This window comes from Bubalus bubalis, chromosome 7 (genome assembly GCF_019923935.1).
Source record: "Bubalus bubalis isolate 160015118507 breed Murrah chromosome 7, NDDB_SH_1, whole genome shotgun sequence".
In the NCBI taxonomy this organism is placed as follows: domain Eukaryota; kingdom Metazoa; phylum Chordata; class Mammalia; order Artiodactyla; family Bovidae; genus Bubalus; species Bubalus bubalis.
In genome coordinates this window covers 86,220,862-86,246,513 of record NC_059163.1, presented here as the reverse complement: position 1 = coordinate 86,246,513, position 25,652 = coordinate 86,220,862, and the positions used below count along the sequence as shown (strand labels likewise).

At 40.1% G+C, this 25,652-nt stretch overlaps 1 protein-coding gene across 3 annotated transcripts in view; it reads left to right on the top strand.

Moving 5' to 3' along the window:
* UGT8 (UDP glycosyltransferase 8) overlaps positions 1 to 25,652 on the top strand; it is a 111,255-nt gene that overhangs the window by 80,228 nt on the left and 5,375 nt on the right. For all 3 annotated transcript variants that reach the window (XM_045166307.1, XM_045166308.1, XM_045166309.1), the window contains exons 3-4: positions 10,861 to 11,003; positions 13,753 to 13,829. In XM_045166307.1, the coding sequence (XP_045022242.1) occupies positions 10,861 to 11,003; positions 13,753 to 13,829 (220 nt within the window). The remainder of the gene's footprint in view (positions 1 to 10,860; positions 11,004 to 13,752; positions 13,830 to 25,652) is intronic.

Here is a 25,652-nt window from a genome sequence, read left to right as displayed (position 1 = left end):
GGGAAGCCCATCCTTTGTCATGACTTTGACAAGTACCTGTGGGCTTAGGAGGAAGTGGCAAGCACCCCGTGGCAGGCTATATCTGAGGAGTGAAGAGTAGATGAGGTGTGGAAGCCTGATGGAGGTGAGGGTAGAAAGTTAGGTTATGGCCATGTGGTTAAGAATGTAAACTGTCTAGAGAGGAATTTTTGGTCATAAATTTATTCTTTGCTATGTCTCAAATATCTGGAAGAATGCCAGGTATGGGACACAGCAGGTCCTCAATAATATTTACTGAATCCATGAATAGACTCTGAAACCCTCCTCACTTGCTGGGACACTATTTAATAAACAAGTATTTGATAGCCTTGCACCCCACCCCTTTTTTTTTCAGCAGAAATGTGAATATTTAGTTGACAGCAGATTGTTTTGGAAAGAATGTTCCAGGATCACAGATCTGAACACAACACTCACATGTGCAAGGAAAAGTATCTCCTCTTCCTGTGTCTTTATCCTCCTCCCCACATCCCCATCCTCCTTATCTGTTGCAGATCGGCTTGCTCAGATCTCTCTTATTCGCCCCAAACCTCTGCATTCTTAATTTCCTTTGGTAACATAAGAAAGATGTAGATGTCATTTTTGGGGACTGATTTTTTTTTTTTTTCGGGTGAGATTTTCATCTTTTAACATTCAGTAAAAAGTACGTGCAGTACTTTCCATAATGCCCGAGTCCCTTGCCATAATCGCATCCTGGGGACATCCTGACTGTGTGCGGTTTCTTGAAGGTCTTAAGAACTTTGAAAACTGAACTCTTTTCACAGTCAAATCAGGGTTTCAAATTTTGCTTACTTCTTTTCATTGTAACTGTAATGGCAAAAATTTAAAAGCCTTATGAGAAAGAAGAAAGATACTGCAGAATCTCAGTGGAAATGAATACACCCTTCTAGGTGCCTATTTCATTCTCCTGGATGTTCACTGTGTTAATGAAGGCATCTTCTGAGACTTTTTTTTTTTTAAATGAACCATCACCTTGACATTGGTCTCTGACACTGGTCATTCTTCAGGTTAGTTGTGACATAACCCCTTTGCATCATCTTAGAAATCATTTGAATATTCTGAAAAACTGAGAACTAAATATAAAACATTTTTGTGTTATTTCTTGTTTATGTATTTGTTTTAATCGGCTTTATTCTGAAGAATAAAAAACATGACGAAGAGAGTAATATCATTGAGAGAAAATATGTTCGTGCAAATGGCCTTTTTTCTTCCTTTTCTCAGTGTAGCTAATCATTTCAGTCCTTCATCTGTATATTGTTTTTCAGACTTCCTGCTCTGGGAAAATGACACTGTAATTTTTATGTGACAAAACACTTTTATGTATTTGATCTCATTTAATCTTTACAATGTCTTTATGAAGTATTATCAGAATTTCTAGAGAAGAGAGAGCTGGGTCTCAGAGAAACGAGCACTTGATGGAGATTACACGGCAACCATGGAATTGGAGGTTTAAACCAAATGCTTTCCCAATTAACTCAGTGGCAGCCATGATTGGTGCATTTCCATTTTGAATGGTACCTTCTGTACTCTCAGTGGTATTTTTTGGTCATTTTTTGTTTACTATGTCTTGGTTAACTACCTTAGCAGTAGTCAAAGATCATGTTTGATGTCCCATGGTGTTTCTAAAACATTTTATATCAGAAATGGTCAGTATTATCTTATCTGTACTGGATTTTGCAGAATGAATATTTCAATTCTGTGCAGCCCACCTGACCAAATCGGAACATTCTTTGTATCAGGCTCTTTAAAATGGGAAAAGAGAGCTATTGATACTGGTGTTGGAAACAAGAAGAGCGGTCCCAACACCCACCCCCCTCTTCTCCCGCCACCATCTCTGTGTGGGATTCTCTCACAGTCCAAGCATTCTTTGCCTCAGAACGCATGGGGCTGACAAAGGGTGCAGTGTTTCTGGTGTCTCCACTGCGCTGGCCCCCTCTCAAGGCTCCTATTTTGTGGGGAGAAGGGAGTAGGTTTGGGTCATAGGCTGCCGTCAGGACAGATCTGGTCCTCACCTCGGCAGCCCCATCTGTCCCCAGGCTCGAAACTGTGAAAGACTTCTCTGGGGAGGAGGGGGCTCTCTCCACATCGCGCGTCCTACAGTGAAGCCAAGACAGGATAGAGGTGGGCCTGCACCATCCACCTTTTCACTGGGTAGTCTTCTGTTGATTCTGAAGTGACTATCTTTTAAAGATCTACTTTTACATTTCTGAAACTGGGGTGTGTTTTACATACAAACAATTAAGAGGTAGTTTCTCTTTATTTTTGGATAGGAGGCCTGACTGTATAAAAAAAGGAGTCACTCAATGACTGCCTTCTCTAGAAGTCTCAGAATCTGCTTTCTGCTCCTTCTTTGAGTGTTCCATTGGTCCACTGTCTTCATTTCTCGACATTCACCATGTCAGGACATTATGTAGAGTTACTGGATTTTTTACACTTTGGGAGCATTTGTTGCCTCAGTGTAACACTGATACTTCTCTTGTACACCCATCTGCGATCTCACAGGGCCAGGCTGTGTATGCGGCCGTCCTGACCCGCGCTCCACCCAGGGAAGTGGGGAGGGGGAGGACAATATTCTTTGTGTTGCCTTATTCTTCTGACAACCAAATCAAGGCACGTGGTGTATAATTACTCTAGGGAAAGGAATCTGGCCATACCTGAAAACACATCATGCGTAGCACTAATGGTCTTTATAAAAAAAAAAAGCAAATATGTAAATATATAGCACTTGAATATGATAAATATATTATCCATATTTCCCTATTATGTTACCCTTTTCCACAAAGAGTTTAAGACACCTTCCCCATTTAATGCTACAGGAAGATAACATGATTATTCTTATTGTAAGGTTGTCTTTTCAAAAGCTAATATATTGTATAATTATAGGAAAATATAAGTATGTATCTAAATTGGTTAAATTACATAGAAATGTAATTATTCCTGGTAATATAGCTGGAGAAGGAAATGGCAACCCACTCCAGTATTCTTGCCTAGAGCATCCCATGGACAGAGGAGCCTGGCAGGCTACAGTCTGCAGGGGGTCGGGATAGTTGGACACGACTTAGTGACTAAACCACCACATGGTACTATAGCGAGACCTGTGACTGTTGTTGCTTTTTTCTGCTCAGTATTTGACCTAGTACTGTGAGGATTTTGCTTTTACTTACATTGTGGAAATGACAGAGTGCTTCCCCTGGACAATAAGCAGGAAAAACCATAGAGATAGGCTGTGGGTTCGGGCCTTTGATGATGGCCGAGAGTCTGGGATACTCTGCAGAGCCCTGACATCCGTGCTCTGCTCCTGCCCTGCCATCTAGTGGAGCAGCATAGATTCAGCGCTGGTCGTGCATTTGCCAAGGCGCTTCAGTCACGCCCAACTTCCTGTGACTCAGTGGACCTTAGCCCACCAGGCTCCTCCGTCCATGCATTCTCCAGGCAAGAATACTGGAGTGGGTTGCCACTTCTTCTTCCAGGGGATCTTCCTGACCCAAGGATTAAACCTGAGTCTCCTACATCTCCTGCGTTGGCAGCGGGATTCTTGACCGCTAGTGCCACCTGGGAAGCCGCCGCTGCTGCTGCTGCTAAGTCGCTTCAGTCGTGTCCGACTATGTGCAACCCCAGAGACGGCAGCCCACCAGGCTCCCCCATCCCTGGGATTCTCCAGGCAAGAACACTGGAGTGGGTTGCCATTTCCTTCTCCAATGCATAAAAGTGAAAAGTGAAAGTGAAGTCACTCAGTTGTGTCCGACTCTTAGCGACCCCATGGATTGCAGCCTAACAGGCTCCTCCATCCATGGGATTTTCCAAGCAAGAGTACTGGAGTGGGGTGCCATTGCCTTCTCTGCACAAGCCATGAGGCATGGCCAAAAAAATAAAAAAAAAAAAGAATTTAGAAATTGACTGAGAGGGTGACATTTTAAATAAACGAGACTAAGATGAAATACCTAGAAGTGTTGAAAAGGCTGGATATTTAGTTTAAATGGATCCCAGTCTCATTCTTTCCTCAAAAAAAGAAAAAAATGTCCAGATGAGGAAAGGCTAAAAATTAAAGAAACAATATAAAATGAAGTAGAACTATTTAAAAGATAATCTTAAAGTGGGAAATGTTTGCTAAGTAATTTGAGAATAAACTCAGAGACCACTTAGGAAAAGGCATTTATCCTTCTGGCCAAAAAAAAAAAAAAAAATAGTTGACAGAAAATTATAAAGCAACAATACTTAAAGGGAAATGCCACATTCAGTTCTGAAGTTAAAGTGAATCAGGTTGATACTGCATTGACAGCATCTGATAGAGTTCTATACAGACTGCTGGAGAACGAGAGAGGAAAACCATTTGAATTTGTGTTTCCCTGATCATCCGTCTGGGGCTAAATAGCTTCTGTGTTATGCTGTCTGCTTTTCTTCTGTGAAATAGGTGTTTTCTCAAGTTGTTTGGTGTGGGGGTGTTCCTCATTATTTGTTGTAAGTATTTTTTAAAATTTTTCATTCTGTTTTGAAGTATAGCCAGTTAACAAAGTTGTGATAGCTTCAGGTGTACAGCAGAGGGGCTCAGCCGTATGTATACACATGTCATTTGCCCCCAGACTCCCTCCTACCCCGGCTGCCGCATAACACTGGCAGAGTTCCCTGTACCGCACAGTGGGTTCTTGTGGGTTACCCATTTCCTCATTATTTTGTTCTATGTATTAATTCTTTATTTTGTGTGTTACAAATACTCTGCATCAACTTATGGTTCTGTTGCTTTTTATTGAGAAAACGTCTTCCATTCTGTAGATGTTTATTGTTCTGTGGTCGTATCTGTCAGTCTTTTCTTTATGACTTCTGGGGTATGTGACTGGCTCAGGAAGGTCTTCCCCACCCAAATGCAATAAAATTATCTTTGGGGTTTTTCCAAGTACTTCATCTGTTTTAATTTAGTTTAACTGTTTAATCCTTCTCTGATTTGTGCTAGCGGAAGGATCTAGCTCACTCTTTTTTCTGAACCCTTGGCTGGAGGCCTCATTTCTGTGCTGATAAAGATGCTGACTTTCTATCCACAAGGCGGTCCATCTTGTCTGCCACCTCATGGCTCTCTCTGCTCCTAATACTGAAGACATGCATTGTGATGCTCCTAGATTCTACAGTGCATTTTAATACCTTGAAGCGTAAACTCTTGTTTTTTCAAAAGTTTTTTGGCCTTTCTTATACATTTTCTTTTCTAGATAAATTGTAGGCTCAGATTTTTAAGTCCTGTAACAGTCCTTTTGGAATGTAGGCTGAGGATGCATTCAACTAAATTTTATAAAAAATCAGCATCTTAATAACATTGATGTTTCCTTCCCAGCCCATGTTACATCTCTCCATTTGAATAGATTTTCCTTTTAGTTCTTCAGTAAAGTTGTCTTGTTTTCTTTCTGTGGATCTTGTATATTTTATTAATAAGTTCACTCTAACTCTTAAATGTGTATTATCTTTGTTGATATCTTGAGGTTTTTTTTGCAGTCCAATTTTTTAAGTTAGTGTTTGCCACAGGGCAGGGGGATTCTAAAGTATCTATAATTTTAATAATGGTAAGTTTCTGGAATTGGGAGAATTTTTTTTACATTAATTACATTTATTATGAAGGGTGGAGAGCGCTTTGTGAAGAACTGTTATTAAAACAATTTACACTTTATAACCAATGGGATCTTAAATTCTAGAAGATACAGTACGTGTGCATAGAATTGAGATGCTGCCTGGCCTCCTAGCTCTTTGGCAACCTAAGCACACCTTTCAGTGAAGTTTCAGTTCCAGAGTCTTCATCATGAGTTAAGCAAATTCTAGACCCCCTCGGCATCTAGTTCCTGCATCTACTCATGTTACCTGAGGGTCGCTGAACCAGTCAAACCCCAAACCCAGCCGCTTCTGTGTACTTGTAGGACATCAGGCACACCAAACCTTTTCTGAATGTACGCGGCAGATTGGAGATCTTGGGGAGGGGTTCCATCCCCTCGTGGCCAGGTGGCCCCTGCCCCTCCCTCTCTCTACCCCAGTCTCTCACTCTCCTCTTCTGCCTCCAGATCAGGACAGAGAGTTGGGAAATCACCTTGGGCCTCAGTCCCCACATTAAGCCAAGTGCAGTGCATATACGTGCTAAATCGCTTCAGTTGGGTCTGACTCTTTGCAATCCCATGGACTGCAGTCGGCCAGGCTCCTCTGTCCATGGGATTCTCCAAGCAAGAATACTGCGGTAGGTTGCCACGCCCTCCTCCAGGGGATCCTCCTGACCCAGGGATTGAACCTGTGTCTCTTATGTTTCCTGTTTTGACAAGAGTGTTCTGTACCACTAATGCCACCTGGAAATCGCAAGCCAAATGTGGTATTACCTTCTAAAAATGCTGAGTATTTCCCCTGGAGGGAGTGAACCATAATGAATAAAAGTTTTTCTAGTCCGTTACATACCAATAAAGACAATATACTTGAATATATTCTGCTTATGGCTAATGACTATGATAGGAAAAGCTGGAAAAATAGGTTTATGATTTCATTGTGAATCAAGCAAAGCAGAGAACAACTGAAGAAGTATCTATAATTCTATATGTATCCATAGAGTCAGCTGAAATATAAAGATGTTCTAAGTTCTTGCGAGACAAAAATTAAATAATGTTATTCCCATCAGTTTAGTTGCTCAGTTGTGTCCAACTTTTTGCAACCCCATGGACTGCAGCATGCCTGGCTTCCCTGTCCGTCACAAACTCCTGGAGATTGTTCAAACTCATGTCCATTGAGTCGGTAATGTCATCCAACCATCCCATCCTCTGTTGTCCCCTTCTTTTCCTGCCTTCAATCTTTCCCAGCATCAGGGTCTTTTCCAAAGAGTCAGTTCTTCGCATCAGGTGGCCAAAGTATTGGAGTTTCAGCTTCAGCATCAGTCCTTCCAATGAATATTCAGGACTGATTTCCTTTAGGATTGACAGGTTGGATCTCCTTGCAGTCCAAGGAACTCTCAAGAGTCTTCTCCAACACCACAGTTCAAAAGCATCAATTCTTCCACACTCAGCTTTCTTTATAGTCCAACACTCACATCCATACATGACTGCTGGAAAAACCTAGATGGACTAGACGGACCTTTGTTGGCAAATTAATGTCTCTTTTTAATATGCTCTCTAGGTTGGTCATAGCTTTTCTTTAAAGGAGCAAGTGTCTTTTAATTTCATGGCTGCAGTCACCATCTGCAGTGATTTTGGAGCCCCCCAAAATAAAGTCTGTCACTGTTTCCATTGTTTCACCATCTATTTGCCACGAAGTGATGAGACTGGATGCCATGATCTTAGTTTTCTGAATGTTGAGTTTTAAGCCAACTTTTTCACTCTCCTCTTCCACTTTCATCAAGAGGTTCTTTAATTCCTCTTTGCTTTCTGCCATAAGGATGGTGTCATCTGTGTATCAGAAGTTCTTGATATTTCTCCTGGAAATCTTGATTTCAGATTGTGCTTCATCCAGTTTGGCATTTCACATGATGTACTCCGCATATAAGTTAAATAAGCAGAGTGACAATATACAGCCTTGATGTACTCCTTTCTAGTTCTAACTGTTACTTCTTTACCTGCATACAGGTTTCTCAGGAGACAGGTAAGGTGTTCTGGTAGTCCCACCTCTTTAAGAATTTTCCACAGTTTGTTGTGATCCGCCAATTTGTTGTTTGATCTACAGTCAAAGGCTTTGGTGTAGTCAATATGTAGATATTTTTCTGTAACTCTCTTGCTTTTTCTATGATCTAACAGATATTGACAATTTGATCTCTGGTTCCTCTGGCTTTTCTAAATCCAGTGTGAATATCTGGAAGTTCACGGTTCATGTACTGTTGAAGCCTGGCTTGGAGAATTTTGAACATTATTTTGCTAGTGTGTGAGATGAGTGAATTCCATGGACAGAGGAGCCTGGTGGGTACAGTACATGGGGTCAGAAAGAGTTGGACACGACTGAGTGACTAACACTTCACTTCACCTAATCATTCTTTGGCATTGCCTTTCTTTGGGATTGGAATGAAAACTGACGTTTTGCAGTCCTGTGGCCACTGCTGAGTTTTCCAAATTTGCTGGAATATTGAGTGCAGCGCTTTCATAGCATCATCTTTTAGGATTTGAAATAGCTCAACTGGAGTTCCATCACTTCCACTATCTTTGTTCGTAGTTATCACACCATTGTGTGATATCTGGGTCATGAAGATCTTTTTTGTATAGCTCTTCTGTGTATTCTTGCCACCTCTTCTTAATACCTCCTGTTTCTGTTGGGTCCATACCATTTCTGTCCTTTATTGAAACCATCTTTGCATGAAATGTTCCCTGGGTATCTCTAATTTTCTTGAAGAGATCTCTAGTCTTCCCCATTCTATTGTTTTCCTCTATTTTTATGCATTGTTTTTCCTATAAGGTTTAGTATTTTTGAATGTAAACATTTTGTAAATAGCAGTGGCCCTGAAATTTTTCACTTTAGAGAATTGGATGCTGCTGCTGCTGCTAAGTCACTTCAGTTGTGTCCCACTCTGTGCGACCCCATAGACGGCAGCTCACCAGGCTCCCCTGTCCCTGGGATTCTCCAGGCAAGAACACTGGAGTGGGTTGCCATTTCCTTCTCCAATGCATGAAAGTGAAAAGTGAAAGTGAAGTCATTCAGTCGTGTCCGACTCTTAGCAACCCCATGGACTGCAGCCTACCAGGCTCCTCCGTCCATGGGATTTTCCAAGCAAGAGTACTGGAGTGGGGTGCCATTGCCTTCTCTGAGAGAATTGGATAGTTGGTGATAAATTATTTGAAGACAAACCATAGGGAGAAACCACCACATATATTCAGATCATTCTACTGTGCTATGTTTATATCTGTTCTAAGTACACCTAGCTTAAGACTGTATATAAAATGAAAATTCTGAATCAGTTTGTTGTGTTTCTCACTTTGAATCTTCAAATTTCACTGTTAAGTTTTTAGCACATGTGATATTCTTGATAAATGTGGTAGCAAATATGTTAAAAGCGTTAATCTACAGTTGATATATTCTATTTCTTTTATATATTCATTAGTAAGTAGAGTTTCCTGGAAAATGAGGTATTTTGATAAGATTTTCTTCCATCCCAAATAATGATAGCCTATTTTACTCACTCAGTAGCTGGAAGGATGTACTTCCTTTCCATCTTCATTCTTGGTCATATAATGACACTATTTACTAATTCATTTGGGGCATAAAATGTAGTCCCCTCTTCCCTGCTAAGAAAAAGTGTAATAGAGCCAGTTAACACAGATCTCATTAAGTGAGAGGTGAGAAAGACAGCAGAGAAAATCAAGACATAAAGAGGCCTAATATTCCATATAAATACTTCGTATTGAGCTGCATGGTGATGCCATTGTGATGGTACTCCATACTGTACTTCTTACCTCTCGGCTGCAGCTCAGTTATGCCAGAAAGTGGTGTGCCATGAAAAAGCACAGACGACACAGTCGTCTCAATAACTTCTTCATCCTGAACCAGAGACCTCCCAGGTCTGCAAGCCGTAACTGAGACAGCTCACTCTGCCTGATGTGATGACAACATGGGACTGTCCCCTGTTTCCATGACTGTAATAGGGCATAGGTATTGCCAGTGGACAGTATATTTGTTTTCCTTACAGTAGAATTATGTGTTCTTCAAAGCACTGTGGCTTTATGAATTTTCACATGGGAAACTGAAGCTCAGTGCCTTTGACAAAAGACTTAGTCAGAGGGATGAGTTACCATGAAAACAAGCTGGTGCTTACAGAATGAAACGCTGCCAGGTTCGTGTTCCTTGAAACAAACTGCTTTCATCTTTAGCACAAGTCAGTGATACTGGCAGAAGGGTGTTAATGTGTCTTCCTATGAAATGAGTAATTCCTGCAGTTTGACAGTTTCTTTAGTTAGTATCAGATTTGCTATGGCCCTGTATCTATTAGCTGTAGATGGACATGTTTGAGAATTTAGTGTTTTTCCACACAGTGAGGGAAAGCTTCTGCTCGGAGGTTTCCAGAACCCTGGGATGCCTCTCTATACAGTACATATGATTTCTGTTCTGTGTGAGTAGAAGTTGAAGAAATAGTTAGAGAAACAGTAAAACTTGTTAGGCCTATGGTTCTGTGCCCCTATCAGCTAATTCCTTCTCTTTCTCAGTCATATAATACAGTATGCTTCTCAGAAATGCTTAGACCAAGATAAAATCAGCCTCAGTTCAGATCAGTTCAGTTCAGTTGCTCAGTTGTGTCCGACTCTTTGCGACCCCATGGACTGCACCATGCCAGGTTTCCCTATCTGTCACCAACTCCTGGAGCTTGCTCAAACTCATGTTCATCGAGTCGGTGTTGCCATCCACCCATCTCATCCTCTGTCATCCCCTTCTTCTCCTGCCTTCAATCTTACCCAAGTTTTCCAATGAGTCAGCTCTTTGCATCAGGTGGCCCAGAGTATTGGAGCTTCTCCCTGGGTGGGTGTTGCGGTAGTAGTTTTTATTTTTGTCATATGTCTAATCTTTCAGGTATATCCTCATACAGATTTATCTCTAGCCATGTTTTAAATATAAGTTTCAATTTTTTTTTACTTCTGTCTGAGATCTTAGGCCATTAATTACTGATATTTTGTTGTTGTTTATTAATCTTACCAAATTAACTATCTGTTCTCCTTATTTTAGTTAGCATCAGCAGGTGAAATATTTGAAAGAAAAGCATTTAAAGGAAAATATTATATCCTCTTCAGGTTCTGATTGTTTAAGAAAATTATCTGAGTGCTTTTTAAAAACAGAGCTGTGATGACACTGGTTATAAACTATATTACTCCTTCATAAAATTAACTGCCGTGTTTTGAATTGCAGGATCTCCAAAGGTGGGTAAATGGTGCTAATGAGCATGGCTTTGTCCTGGTGTCTTTTGGAGCTGGCGTGAAGTATCTGTCAGAAGACATTGCTACCAAACTGGCCGGAGCTCTGGGGAGATTGCCCCAAAAAGTGATTTGGAGGTAAAGTAATAATATAGATTGTTTCTTCACCACTGATTTTGTGTATCCTCTTGCTTAGTCCGCAGGTGTAAATAACCACAACACACTGATACCCTGGCAACATTAGCAGGATGCCCTGACTTTTCATTTTGTTTCTTAATGTGTTGAAATCTAGGGATTAATTTATATAATACTCTTTAATATATAAATTAACATATTAATTTATATTATTAATATATAATATTAAATATAATTTATATAATTATAATTTATATAAATTATAAAATAATTTATATTTATAATATAAATATAATAATTACATAATACCCTTTAATATATATTAAATGTTAATATATAAAATTTGCATACTTTATATAATGCTTTCATTTTGTTTCTTAATATGTTAAAATCTAGGGATTAATTTATACAATACTCTGTGATGGAGAGCGGAGAAGGCAATGGCACCCCACTCCAGCACTTTTGCCTAGAAAATCCCATGGATGGAGGAGCCTGGTGGGCTGCAGTCTATGGGGTCGCTAAGAGTCAGACAAGACTGAGCGACTTCACTTTCACTTTTAACTTTCATGCATTGGAGAAGGAAATGGCAACCCACTCCAGTGTTCTTGCCTGGAGAATCCCAGGGACGGGGGAGCCTGGTGGGCTGCCATCTATGGGGTTGCACAGAGTTGGACACAACTGAAGCGACTTAGCAGCAGCAGCAGCAGTGATGGAGAGAGACATCTAGTCTATAGCATAAAAAGAAGATACAGTGCATAGTGATGTGTCCTTGTTGATGTGCATTTTTATGTTACTCTCACTTTTGTTGTTGTTCAGTTGCTCAGTCATGTCCAAGTCTCTGCGACCCCATGGACCCTTCTGTTATTTATGATCATTTAAAAATGTATAGTTGCGTGCATTTCTGTGTGTGTGGGTTAGTTGCTCAGTTGTGTCCAACTCTTTGCACTCCCATGGACTGCAGTCCACAAGGCTCCCTGTCCATAGGATTGTCCAGACAAGAATAGTGGAGTGGGTTGCCATTCTTTTCTTCAAAGGATCTTCCTGACCCAGGGATGGAACCCAGGTCTCCTGCATTTCAGGCAGATACTGTCTGAGCCACCAGAGAAGCCATTTCTATATATTGCTTCAAATTAGTGTTGGAATGAGATTAAAAACTGATAGATGAATGATTAAATAGATAAAATGTTTCATGGAAGCTTTGGGCTCCCACTTTGTTTATAAATGCTTTTGATTCCTTTCATCCCAGAGACCAGGCCTTTAAAAAGACAGTGACTTGCCAGTTAGTGCTGGTCAAAACAGACCCCTCTTCTTTTGGGAGGCATGGCCAACATGTGTTTGTCTCTCGAATTTTTTTTTAATTATTTACCTATTTTTATTTTTGGTTTCACTGGGTCTTCATTGCTGTTCTCCGGCATTCTCTAGTTGCAGCAAGCAGCGGCAACTCTTTGTTGCGATGTTCGGGCTTCTCATTGTGGGGGCTTCTGTTTTTGGGGAGCACCCATGGGCTCTAGGGCACACGGGATTCAGTAGTTGTGGCACTTGGGCTCAGTACATGTGGCTCCCGGGCTCGAGAGAAGAGGCTCAGCAGTTGTGGCGAACGGGCTTAGTTGTGCCATGGCATGTAGAGTCTTCCTGGACCAGGGATTGAACCCATGTCCCCAACACTGGCAAGAGGATTCTTAATCTGCTGTACCACTGGGGCAGTCCGGTCTCTGGAATTTCTAACCCAGTGTCTAAACTTGGCCCTGAGCACTTATTTAGTACGTATTTATTTAGTACCTGCCCCCACCATTGAGTGTTAGGGATATGGAGGTGAACAAGGTCAGCCCCACAGTGTTGAGCCTTTACAAGTATGCTGTAAGGAATATGGTTTTCTGCCTTGTACAGACTGTGGGAGAATTAGTTCCCACTTCTGGTGCAGCTCGGATGGGAAAGAATCTGCCTGCAATGTGGGAGACCCGGGTTCAATCCCTGGGTCAGGAAGATCCCCTGGAGAAGGGCATGGCAACCCACTCCACTATTCTTGCTTGGAGAATCCCATGGACAGAGGCTACAATCAATGGGGTTAGAAAGAGTTGATACGACTGAGGGGCTAACACTTTTCCTTTTCTCTCAGCTAAGCTATGAAGTGGATGTTGGATTTCCTGTGTGAGGCTTAACCCAGAAAGTGCCCCTTCTGTTAATTGTCTGGGCTGGTTTGTATCAGCCTATTTCAGGCTCTTGCCTTTCTCTCAATTGATGAGCACTTTATGGTTTGTGTTTCAAAGACCCAGGCGGGAAACAGCCTGCATCTTTACCCCACAGTACCATCCCTGGGGCTCAGTCGGAGAAGAGTACTTCCTGCTTTCTCCTAGTTCTCGAGCCTTTCCTCGGGTTCTGGGTGTCCAGATGGGAAGTGGGGACTGCCCACTGGTGGTCCTCCCTGCCTTCCTCTCTCACCTTCTGGATGCTGGTAGAAAGTTGACTTTCTAGCAGAGGTTCATGTGATTGCTATTTTCCTCAGCTCTGTGAGAAGCGCTGAAGGAACATGGATCTCAATATAATCCAGAATGTTTCATATTTGTCCCTCAATCAGTGAAAATGTGAAAAAGTAACTAAAATTTTTGTTGTTATTGAAGCATGGCTTCTCTCTTAAGAATATCAACAAAAGATCATGTAACGTTTATTTTAAACCTGAAAGTTTAACCAGACAGTTCATACCAAGAGTCAACTTTGATTCTTTGAAAGATTCATTGTCTGGTGTACATTTCAGATTTTCTGGAACCAAACCAAAGAATCTGGGAAACAACACCAGGCTCATAGAATGGTTACCACAAAATGACCTGCTTGGTAAGTCAATGACCCATGGGTGTATTTGGCTTTTTTATTTTAATTGTGTAAATGTGAATTTTACACTTGAGTGGCTTATATAGTATATGTGTGGTTTATAATAGAATCATTATATTATCTTGAGTGCTAAGTCCTAGATTTCAGATCAAGTCAGATCTTCAGTTATTGGCAAATCATTTTAAAGCATAATCATTTAGGCCTAAAATGGTTAGACCAGTCACAAATTTTGATTTTCTGAAAAATATACATAAAACTGCATAAACTAGTAGGAGTAAAGCTATACCTAGTTAGACTGATCAGCTAAAAGTAGTCAAATTAAAAACAGTGAAAATTTAGATTTGTATTATACTTTTACTATAGCTGTATCTAAGAAACCAGAGAAAGTTGAAGTTACTCATTTGTTTGAAACCACAGTCAAGCAGAAAGCCAAAAAACAGTCAATTTGTTTCAACTTTATTTGAATTGTCTGACTAAATTTACCCCTAAATCACTGGGAAATTTTTAATACTTTATTTCTTTCAATTTATTTATTTATTGGGGTTCTGATTCTCAACTCAAAATTAAAATGCGAATTATATGCATATCAAGATTTGAATATAAACAATTTAATTCTCTTTGATGAGCAGACATAGTAAAATGTAAGTTGCTTTATTCATTAAATCTCTAGGAAAACATAATGCCATGTTATCCTTTAAGATATTACTTCCTAAGGAAGTTATAAAAATGTTATTGATTTTGGCATTATCAACTCATTTATTTGTTCAATAGTACTAATCTTAACAGATTATGTGAAAGTAGGTGAAAGTTATATTCTTAAAAATAGACTTTTGGAGAGTATCTTTTAGAAGCTAAATGGACCCTCTAAAACCATGCAAATTGAATTTTGTAACTATTACAAATAGTTGTGAAAAGAAGAGAAGTGAAAAGCAAAGGAGAAAAGGAAAAATATAAGCATCTGAATGCAGAGTTCCAAAGAATAGCAAGAAGAGATAAGAAAGCCTTCCTCAGCGATCAATGCAAAGAAATAGAGGAAAACAACAGAATGGGAAAGACTACAGATCTCTTCAAGAAAATTAGAGATACCAAGGGAACATTTCATGCAAAGATGGGCTCGATAAAGGACAGAAATGATATGGACCTAACAGAAGCAGAAGATATTAAGAAGAGGTGGCAGGAATACATAGAAGAACTGTACAAAAAAGATCTTCATGACCCAGATAATCACGATGGTGTGATCATTCACCTAGAGCCAGACATCCTGGAATGTGAAGTCAAGTGGGCCTTAGAAAGCATCACTACAAACAAAGCTAGTGGAGGTGATGGAATTCCAGTTGAGCTATTTCAAATCCTGAAAGATGATCCTGTGAAAGTGCTGCACTCAATATGCCAGCAAATTTGGAAAACTCAGCAGTGGCCACAGCACTGGAAAAGGTCAGTTTTCATTCCAATCCCAAAGAAAGGCAATGCCAAAGAATGCTCAAACTACCACACAATTGCACTCATTTCACACGCTAGTAAAGTAATGCTCAAAATTCTCCAAGCCAGGCTTCAGCAATACGTGAACTGTGAACTTCCAGATGTTCAAGCTGGTTTTAGAAAAGGCAGAGGAACCAGAGATCAAATTGCCAACATCCACTGGATCATTGAAAAAGCAAGAGAGTTCCAGAAAAACATCTATTTCTGCTTTATTGACTATGCCAAAGCCTTTGACTATATGGATCACAATAAACTGGAAAATTCTGAAAGAGATGGGAATACCAGATCACCTGACCTCCCTCTTGAAAAACCTATATGCAGGTCAGAAAGTAACAGTTAGAACTGGACATGGAACAACAGACTGGTTCCAAATAGGAAAAGGAGTACGTCAAGGCTGTATACTGTCACCCTGCTTGTTTAACTTATATGCAGAGTACATCACGAGAAATGTTGGGCTGAAAGAAGCACAAGCTGGAATCAAGATTGCCAGGAGAAATATCAATAACCTCAGATATGGAGATGACACCACCCTTATGGCAGAAAGTGAAGAGGAACTAAAAAGCCTCTTGATGAAAGTGAAAGTGGAGAGTGAAAAAGTTGGCTTAAAGCTCAACATTCAGAAAACAAAGATCATGGCATCTGGTCCCATCACTTCATGGGAAATAGATGGGGAAACAGTGGAAACAGTTTCAGACTTTATTTTGGGGGCTCCAAAATCACTGCAGATGGTGACATGAAATTAAAAGACGCTTACTCCTTGGAAGAAAAATTATGAGCAAACTGGATAGCATATTGAAAAGCAGAGACATTACTTTGCCAACAAAGGTCCGTCTAATCAAGGCTATGGTTTTTCCAGTGGTCATGTATGGATGTGAGTTGGACTATGAAGAAAGCTGAGCACCAAAGAATTGATGCTTTTGAACTGTGGTGTTGGAGAAGACTCTTGAGAGTCCCTTGGACTGCAAGGAGATCCAACCAGTTCATTCTAAAGGAGATCAGTCCTGGGTGTTCTTTGGAAGGAATGATGCTAAAGCTGAAACTCCAGTACTTTGGCCACCTCATGCGAAGTGTTGACTCATTGGAAAAGACTCTGATGCTGGGAGGGATTGGGGGCAGGAGGAGAATGGGATGACAGAGGATGAGATGGCTGGATGGCATCACCGACTCGATGGACGTGAGTCTGAGTGAACTCTGGGAGTTGGTGATGGACAGAGAGGCCTGGTGTGCTCTGATTCATGGGGTCGCAAAGAGTTGGACATGACTGAGTGAGTGAACTAAACTGAACTGAACTATAAAACAGTAAATATAAATAATTCCTTTTCATCTAGTTTTTTATAAACATTATTCTATAAATTATAAAATTATAAAAATTATGGAAAAAAAAGGCAATTACCTTTTTTGATATTTGCATTTTTTTGTTTCTTATCTTTACTGTTAAGATGTCAGATGCCGTAGAAAGTAGGAAGGAAGCAGGAAATTTAAATATCTCCGCATCTTGACTCTCAGCCATCTCACTGCAACAGCAGACACTGCTATCTGGGATCATCGGAATTGGTTTCATGCCATTTTTTTCTCATAGGCTATACAGCAGGGTGTAGCTGCTCCCAGAGGGCCTCCCAATTTCACAGCTCCTCCAGGTTCCTCAGAATCTCAGCTCTCCGCCTTTATTGAGATTAGCATCCTTTTCAACTCCAGCCATGACCTCTGTGGATCCTCTATTGGTTTCTGACTTTGTTCAGAAGATTCCTCCAGGAACAGAAGCAGGAACCAAATCAGTGTCCCCTCCTCTCTCAGTGCACTCCCCTTGCTCTCCACACACCAATCCTCTTTACTTTTTCACAGCTGGCCTTGCTGGTGGTCAGGTTTCACTCGAAGAAAAAGAGTTCTGCTGAAAAGAAAGTTTGAAATCCACTGCGAGGGCAGATTCCTTAGTTGGGCTGAGTTGAGAGGCCCCTTGTGGGTCAGGGCAAGAGACACAGTGACCAGCCTGCTAGATGTTGGGGGTGGAGAGTCCTGGGGCCCCACTGAGACCTAGGTTCATACGTGACGTGTGTTTATTTTAAATGCTCGAGGGGGAGGAGCTAAGATGGCAGAGGAATAGGACGGGAAGACCACTTTCTCCCCCACAAAGTCATCAAAAGAACATTTAAACGCCGAGTAAATTCCACAAAACAACTTCTGAATGCCAGCAGAGGACATCAGGCACCCAGAAAAGCAAGCCATTGTCTTCGAAAGGAGGTAGGAAAAAATATAAAAGACAAAATGAGACAAAAGATGGAGGGATGGAGCTCCGTCTCGGGAAGGGAGTCTTAAAAAGAGAGAAGTTTCCAAACGCCAGGAAACACTCTCACTGCTGAGTCTGTGCCAAGCCTTGGAAGCACAGAGGGCAACATAACAGGGAGGAAAAATAAATAAACAATTAAAACCCACAGATTAGGAGCCCAGTGGTAACTCCCCCAGCAGAGAAGCAGCGCAGATGCCTGCGCCCCCCAGCAAGCGGAGGCTGGGCAGGGAGGCGCTGCACCGGCTGCATCTCTTAGAGAAAGGATCTGGCCTGAATGCCCCGAGCGCTATCTGAGCGAACTAATTTGGGCTAGCAAACCAGACTGTGGGATAACTACCACGCGAAAAGCCAGCCCTAACCTAAGATACCGTCAGACCCACGCACGGAACAAAGGACTGAACAGAGATAGCTGGCTGCAGACCATCCCCCTCCGGTGACAGGCAGCCAGAGCCGGAATGCAGCAATCGCAGCCCCAGAGAGACATTATCTACAAAACTGTAAGCAGGCTTCTTTGCTAACTAAGACTTCTTGGGGTTCTGGACAGTCAACATCCGCCTGAGAAGGTGCGCTGGTGGTACACCCAGAAAACCCAGCGGTGGGGAGGCAATAAGTCGCAGCAGCCGCGCTTGCCAAACACCTCATCACCTGAGCTGCTCGGACCTGGGAAGGGCACAAAATGCAGGCCCAACTGAGTCTGTGCCTCTGAGGACTACCCGAGTGCTTGAACCTGAGCGGCTTAGACCTGGGAGGTGCAAGCAGCCCAGGGCCAGCCACGGATGGTTCCCGGCGGAGCAACCTAGAGCCTGAGCAGTGTGGGCAGGGAGGCTACACGTGCCGTGAGCGGGGGCAGGCCCAGTGTGACTGAGGCACTGCGAGCACACGCCTGTGTTATTTGTTTGCAGCGTCTCTCCCTCCCTACAGCGCTACTGAACAAGTGAGCCTAAAAAAAAAAAAAAAGTGTCCACCACTGCCCCCTTTGTATCAGGGCGGAAATCAGACACTGAAGAGACCAGCAAACAGAAGAAGCTATAACAGAGGGAACCACCTTGGAAGCGACAGGCAATAGATTAAAACCCTGTTGCTAGTACCGACTACATAGGAAGGGGCCTATAGATCTTGAGAAATATAAGCCAGACCAAGGAAGTCCTAGATATATTTTTACTATTTTTACAATCATTCATTCTTTTTTTTTATTTAAAAAAATTTTTAAGTCCTCTATTACTCCTTTAATTTTCACTCTTATAACCTACTATTACTTTGAAAAAAAAAAAGACCCTATTTTTTTAAAAGCAAAATTCATATATATATTTTTTATAATTTTTGTGACCTTGTTTTTTTTTTTTTCTTTTTCTCTTTCTTTTTTTTTTTTCTTCTTTTCTTTAACATTGTATTTTTGAAACTCCAAACTCTACTCTAGATTTTTAATTTTAGCTTTTTGGCATTTGTTATCAGTTTTGTACCTATTTTTTTTTTTATAATTTTTGTGACTTTTTTTTCTCTCTTTCTTTCTCTTCTTCTTTTCTTTAATATTGTATTTCTGAAATTCCAAACTCTAGATTTTTAACTTTTGCTTTTTGGTATTTGTTATCAATTTTGTACCTATATTTTCTTTATAAATTTTGTGACTTTGTTTTTGTTTGTTTGTTTGTTTTTTCTCTTTCTTTTTTTTCTTCTTTTCTTTAACATTGTATTTTTGAAATTCCAAACTCTAGATTTTTAACTTTTGTTTTTTGGTATTTGTTATCAATTTTGTACCTATATTTTCTTTATAATTTTTGTGACTTTGTTTTTGTTTGTTTTTTCTCTTTCTTTTTCTTCTTCTTTTCTTTAACATTGTATTTTTGAAATTCCAAACTCTACTCTAGATTTTTAATTTTTGCTTTTAGGTATTTGTTACCAATTTTGTACCTTTAAGAACCCAATCTTCAGTACCCATTTTTTACTTGGGAGCGAGATTACTGGCTTGACTGCTCTCACCCACTTTGGACTCTCCTTTTCCTCCACCAGGTCGCCTGTGTCTCTTCCCTAACCCCTCTCTACTCTACCCAACTCTGTGAATTTCTGTGTGTTTCAGACAGTGAAGAACACTTAGGGAACTGATTACTGGCTGGATCTGTCTCCTTTTCATTCCCCCCTTTTATCCTTCTGGCCACCTCTGTCTCCTTCCTCCTTCTTCTCTTCTCTATATAACTCCCTGAACATCTCTGAGCAGTCCAGTTGTGGAGTGCACATAAGGAAGTGATTACTGGCTAGCCCACTCTCTCCTCTATTGATTCCACCTCATCTCATTCGGGTCACCTCTAAATCCCTCCTCCCTCTTCTCTTCTCCATGTAACGCTGTGAACCTCTCTGGGGGACCCTCATGGTGGAGAAATTTTTCATCTTTAACCTAGATGTTTTATCAATGGTGCTGTATAGAAGGAGAAGTTTTGAGACTACTGTAAAAATAAGACCTATAACTGGAAGCAGGAGGCTTAAGTCCAAACCCTGACTCCAGGGAACTCCTGACTCCAGGGAACATTAATTGACAGGTGCTCATCAAACGCCTCCATACCTACACTGAAACCAAGCACCACACAAGGGCCAACAAGTTCCAGGGCAAGACATACCAAGCAAATTCTCCAGCAACACAGGAACAGCCCTGAGCTCCAATACACAGGCTGCCCAAAGTTACTCCAAAACCATAGACATCTCATAACTCATTACTGGACACTTCATTGCACTCCAGAGCGAAGAAATCCAGCTCCACCCACCAGAACACCGACACAAGCTTCCCTAACCAAGAAACCTTGACAAGCCACCTGTACAAACCCACACACAGCGAGGAAACACCACAATAAAGAGAACTCCACAAACTGCCAGAATACAGAAAGGACACCCCAAACTCAGCAATTTAAACAAGATAAAGAGACAGAGGAATACCCAGCAGGTAAAGGAAGAGGATAAATGCCCACCAAACCAAACAAAAGAGGAAGAAATAGGGAATCTACCTGATAAAGAATTCCGAATAATGATAGTTAAATTGATCCAAAATCTTGAAATCAAAATGGAATCACAGATAAATAGCCTGGAGACAAGGATTGAGAAGATACAAGAAAGGTTTAACAAAGACCTAGAAGAAATAAAAAAGAGTCAATATATAATGAATAATGCAATAAATGAGATCAAAAACACTCTGGAGGCAACAAATAGTAGAATAACAGAGGCAGAAGATAGGATTAGTGAATTAGAAGATAGAATGGTAGACATAAATGAGTCAGAGAGGAAAAAAGAAAAATGAATTAAAAGAAATGAGGACAATCTCAGAGACCTCCAGGACAATATTAAACGCTACAACATTCGAATCATAGGAGTCCCAGAAGAAGAAGACAAAAAGAAAGACCATGAGAAAATACTTGAGGAGATAATAGTTGAAAATTTCCCTAAAATGGGGAAGGAAATAATCACTCAAGTCCAAGAAACCCAGAGAGTCCCAAACAGGATAAATCCAAGGCAAAACACCCCAAGACACACATTAATCAAATTAACAAAGATCAAGCACAAAGAACAAATTTTAAAAGCAGCAAGGGAAGAACAACAAATAACGCACAAGGGGATTCCCATAGGATAACAGCTGATCTTTCAATAGAAACTCTTCAAGCCAGGAGGGAATGGCAAGACATACTTAAAGTGATGAAAGAAAATAACCTACAGCCCAGATTATTGTACCCAGAAAGGATCTCATTCAAATATGAAGGAGAAATCAAAAGCTTTACAGACAAGCAAAAGCTGAGAGAATTCAGCACCACCAAACCAGCTCTCCAACAAATACTAAAGGATATTCTCTAGACAGGAAACACAAAAAGGGTGTATAAATTCGAACCTAAAACAATAAAGTAAATGGCAGCAGGATCATACTTATCAATAATTACCTTAAACATAAATGGGTTGAATGCCCCAACCAAAAGACAAAGACTGGCTGAATGGGTACAAAAATAAGACCCCCACATATGTTGTCTACAAGAGACCCACCTCAAAACAGGGGACACATACAGACTGAAAGTGAAGGGCTGGAAAAAGATTTTCCATGCAAATAGGGACCAAAAGAAAGCAGGAGTAGCAGTACTCATATCAGATAAAATAGACTTTAAAACAAAGGCTGTGAAAAGAAGGTCACTACATAATGATCAAAGGATCAATCCAAGAAGAAGATATAACAATTATAAATATATATGCACCCAACATAGGAGCACCGCAATATGTAAGACAAATGCTAACAAGTATGAAAGGAGAAATTAACAATAACACAATAATAGTGGGAGACTTTAATACCCCACACACACCTATGGATAGATCAACTAAACAGAAAATTAACAAGGAAACACAAACTTTAAACGATACAAAAGAACAGTTAGACCTAATTGATATCTATAGGACATTTCATCCCCAAAAAATGAATTTCACCATTTTCTCAAGCGCACACAGAACCTTCTCAGGATAGATCACATCCTGGGCCATAAATCTAGCCTTGGTAAATTCAAAAAAATTGAAATCATTCCAAGCATCTTTTCTGACCACAATGCAGTAAGATTAGATCTCAATTACAGGAGAAAAACTATTAAAAATTGCAACATATGGAGGCTGAACAACACGCTGCTGAATAACCAATCACAGAAGAAATCAAAAAGAAATCAAAATTTGCATAGACGAATGAAAATGAAAACACAACAACCCAAAACCTGTGGGACACTTTAAAAGCAGTCTTAAGGGGAAAGTTCATAGCAATACAGGCATACCTAAAGAAACAAGAAAAAAGTCAAATAAATAACCTAACTCTACACCTAAAGTAACTAGAAAAGGAAGAAATGAAGAACCCCAGGGGTAGTAGAAGGAAAGAAATCTTAAAAATTAGGGCAGAAATAAATGCAAAAGAAACAGAAGAGACCATAACAAAAATCAACAAAGCCAAAAGCTGGTTCTTTGAAAGGATAAATAAAATTGACAAACCATTAGCCAGACTCATCAAAAAACAATGGGAGAAAAATCAAATCAATAAAATTAGAAATGAAAATGGAGAGATCACAACAGACAACACAGAAATACAAAGGATCATAAGAGAGTACTATCAACAATTATATGCCAATAAAATGGACAATGTGGAAGAAATGGACAAATTCTTAGAAAAGTACAACTTTCCAAAACTCGACCAGGAAGAAATAGAAAATCTTAACAGACCCATCACAAGCACGGAAATTGAAACTGTAATCAAAAATCTTCCAGCAAACAAAAGCCCAGGTCCAGACGGCTTCACAGCTGAATTCTACCAAAAATTTAGAGAGGAGCCAACACCTATCCTGCTCAAACTCTTCCAGAAAATTGCAGAGGAAGGGAAACTTCCAAACTCATTCTATGAGGCCACCATCACCCTAATACCAAAACCTGACAAAGATGCCACAAAAAAAGGAAACTACAGGCCAATATCACTGATGAACATAGATGCAAAAATCCTTAACAAAATTCTAGCAATCGGAATCCAACAACACATTAAAAAGATCATACAGCATGAACAAGTGGGCTTTATCCAAGGGATGCAAGGATTCTTCAATATCCACAAATCAATCAATGTAATATACCACATTAACAAATTGAAAAATAAAAACCATATGATTATCTCAATAGATGCAGAGAAAGCCTTTGACAAAATTCAACATCCATTTATGATAAAAACTCTCCAGAAAGCAGGAATAGAAGGAACATACCTCAACATAATCAAAGCTATATATGACAAACCCACAGCAAACATTATCCTCAATGGTGAAAACTTGAAAGCATTTCCTCTAAAGTCAGGAACAAGACAAGGGTGCCCACTTTCACCATTACTATTCAACATAGTTTTGGAAGTTTTGGCCACAGCAATCAGAGCAGAAAAAGAAATGAAAGGAATCCAAATTGGAAAAGAAGAAGTAAAACTCTCACTATTTGCAGATGACATGATCCTCTACATAGAAAACCCTAAAGACTCCACCAGAAAATTACTAGAACTAATCAACGAATATAGTAAAGTTGCAGGATATAAAATCAACACACAGAAATCCCTTGCATTCCTATACACTAATAATGAGAAAACAGAAAGAGAAATTAAGGAAACAATTCCATTCACCATTGCAACGGAAAGAATAAAATACTTAGGAATATATCTACCTAAAGAAACTAAAGACCTATATATAGAAAACTATAAAACACTGGTGAAAGAAATCAAAGAGCACACTAACAGATGGAGAAATATACCATGTTCATGGATTGGAAGAATCAATATAGTGAAAATGAGTATACTACCCAAAGCAATTTATAGATTCAATGCAATCCCTATCAAGCTACCAACAGTATTCTTCACAGAGCTAGAACAAATAATTTCACAATTTGTATGGAAATACAAAAAAACCTCGAATAGCCAAAGCAATCTTGAGAAAGAAGAATGGAACTGGAGGAACCAACCTGCCTGACTTCAGGCTGTACTACAAAGCCACAGTCATCAAGACAGTATGGTACTGGCACAAAGACAGAAATATAGATCAATGGAACAAAATAGAAAGCCCAGAGATAAATCCATGCACATATGGACACCTTATCTTTGACAAAGGAGCCAAGAATATATACAATGGATTAAAGACAATCTCTTTAACAAGTGGTGCTGGGAAAACTGGTCAACCACTTGTAAAAGAATGAAACTAGAACACTTTCTAACACCATACACAAAAATTAACTCAAAATGGATTAAAGATCTAAACGTAAGACCAGAAAATATAAAACTCCTAGAGAAGAACATAGGCAAAACACTCTCTGACATGCATCACAGCAGGATCCTCTATGACCCACCTCCCAGAATATTGGAAATAAAAGCAAAAATAAACAAATGGGACCTAATTAAACTTAAAAGCTTCTGCACAACAAAGGAAATTATAAGCAAGGTGAAAAGACAGCCTTCAGAATGGGAGAAGATAATAGCAAATGAAGCAACTGACAACTAATCTCAAAAATATACAAGCAACTCCTACAGCTCAATTCCAGAAAAATAAATGACCCAATCAAAAAATGGGCCAAAGAACTAAATAGACAGTTCTCCAAAGAAGACATATAGATGGCTAACAAACACATGAAAAGATGCTCAACATCACTCATTATCAGAGAAATGCAAATCAAAACCACTATGAGGTACCATTTCACGCCAGTCAGAATGGCTGCAATCCAAAAGTCTGCAAGCAATAAATGCTGGAGAGGGTGTGGAGAAAAGGGAACCCTCTTACACTGTTGGTGGGAATGCAAACTAGTACAGCCACTATGGAGAACAGTGTGGAGATTCCTTAAAAAACTGGAAATAGAACTGCCTTATGACCCAGAAATCCCACTGCTGGGCATACACACTGAGGAAACCAGAAGGGAAAGAGACACGTGTACCCCAATGTTCATCGCAGCACTGTTTATAATAGCCAGGACATGGAAGCAACCTAAATGTCCATCAGCAGATGAATGGATAAGAAAGCAGTGGTACGTATATACAATGGAGTATTACTCAGCCATTAAAAAGAATGCATTTGAATCAGTTCTAATGAGGTGGATGAAACTGGAGCCTATTACACAGAGTGAAGTAAGCCAGAAAGAAAAACACCAATACAGTATACTAACGCATATATATGGAATTTAGAAAGATGGTAACAATAACCCTGTGTACGAGACAGCAAAAGAGACACTGATGTATAGTACAGTCTTTTGGACTCTGTGGGAGATGAAGAGGGTGGGATAATTTGAGAGAATGGCATTGAAACATGTATAATATCATATATGAAACGAGTCACCAGTCCAGGTTCAATGCAGGATACAGGATGCTTCGGTCTGGTGCACTGGGATGACCCAGAGGGATGGTATGGGGAGGGAGGAGGGAGGAGGGTTCAGAATGGGGAACACATGTATACCTGTGGTGGATTCATTTCGATATTTGGCAAAACCAATACAATATTGTAAAGTTAAAAAATAAAATTAAAAAAACTCGTGTTTTTGCAAGCTGTAATTTCTGGCCATCTAACACC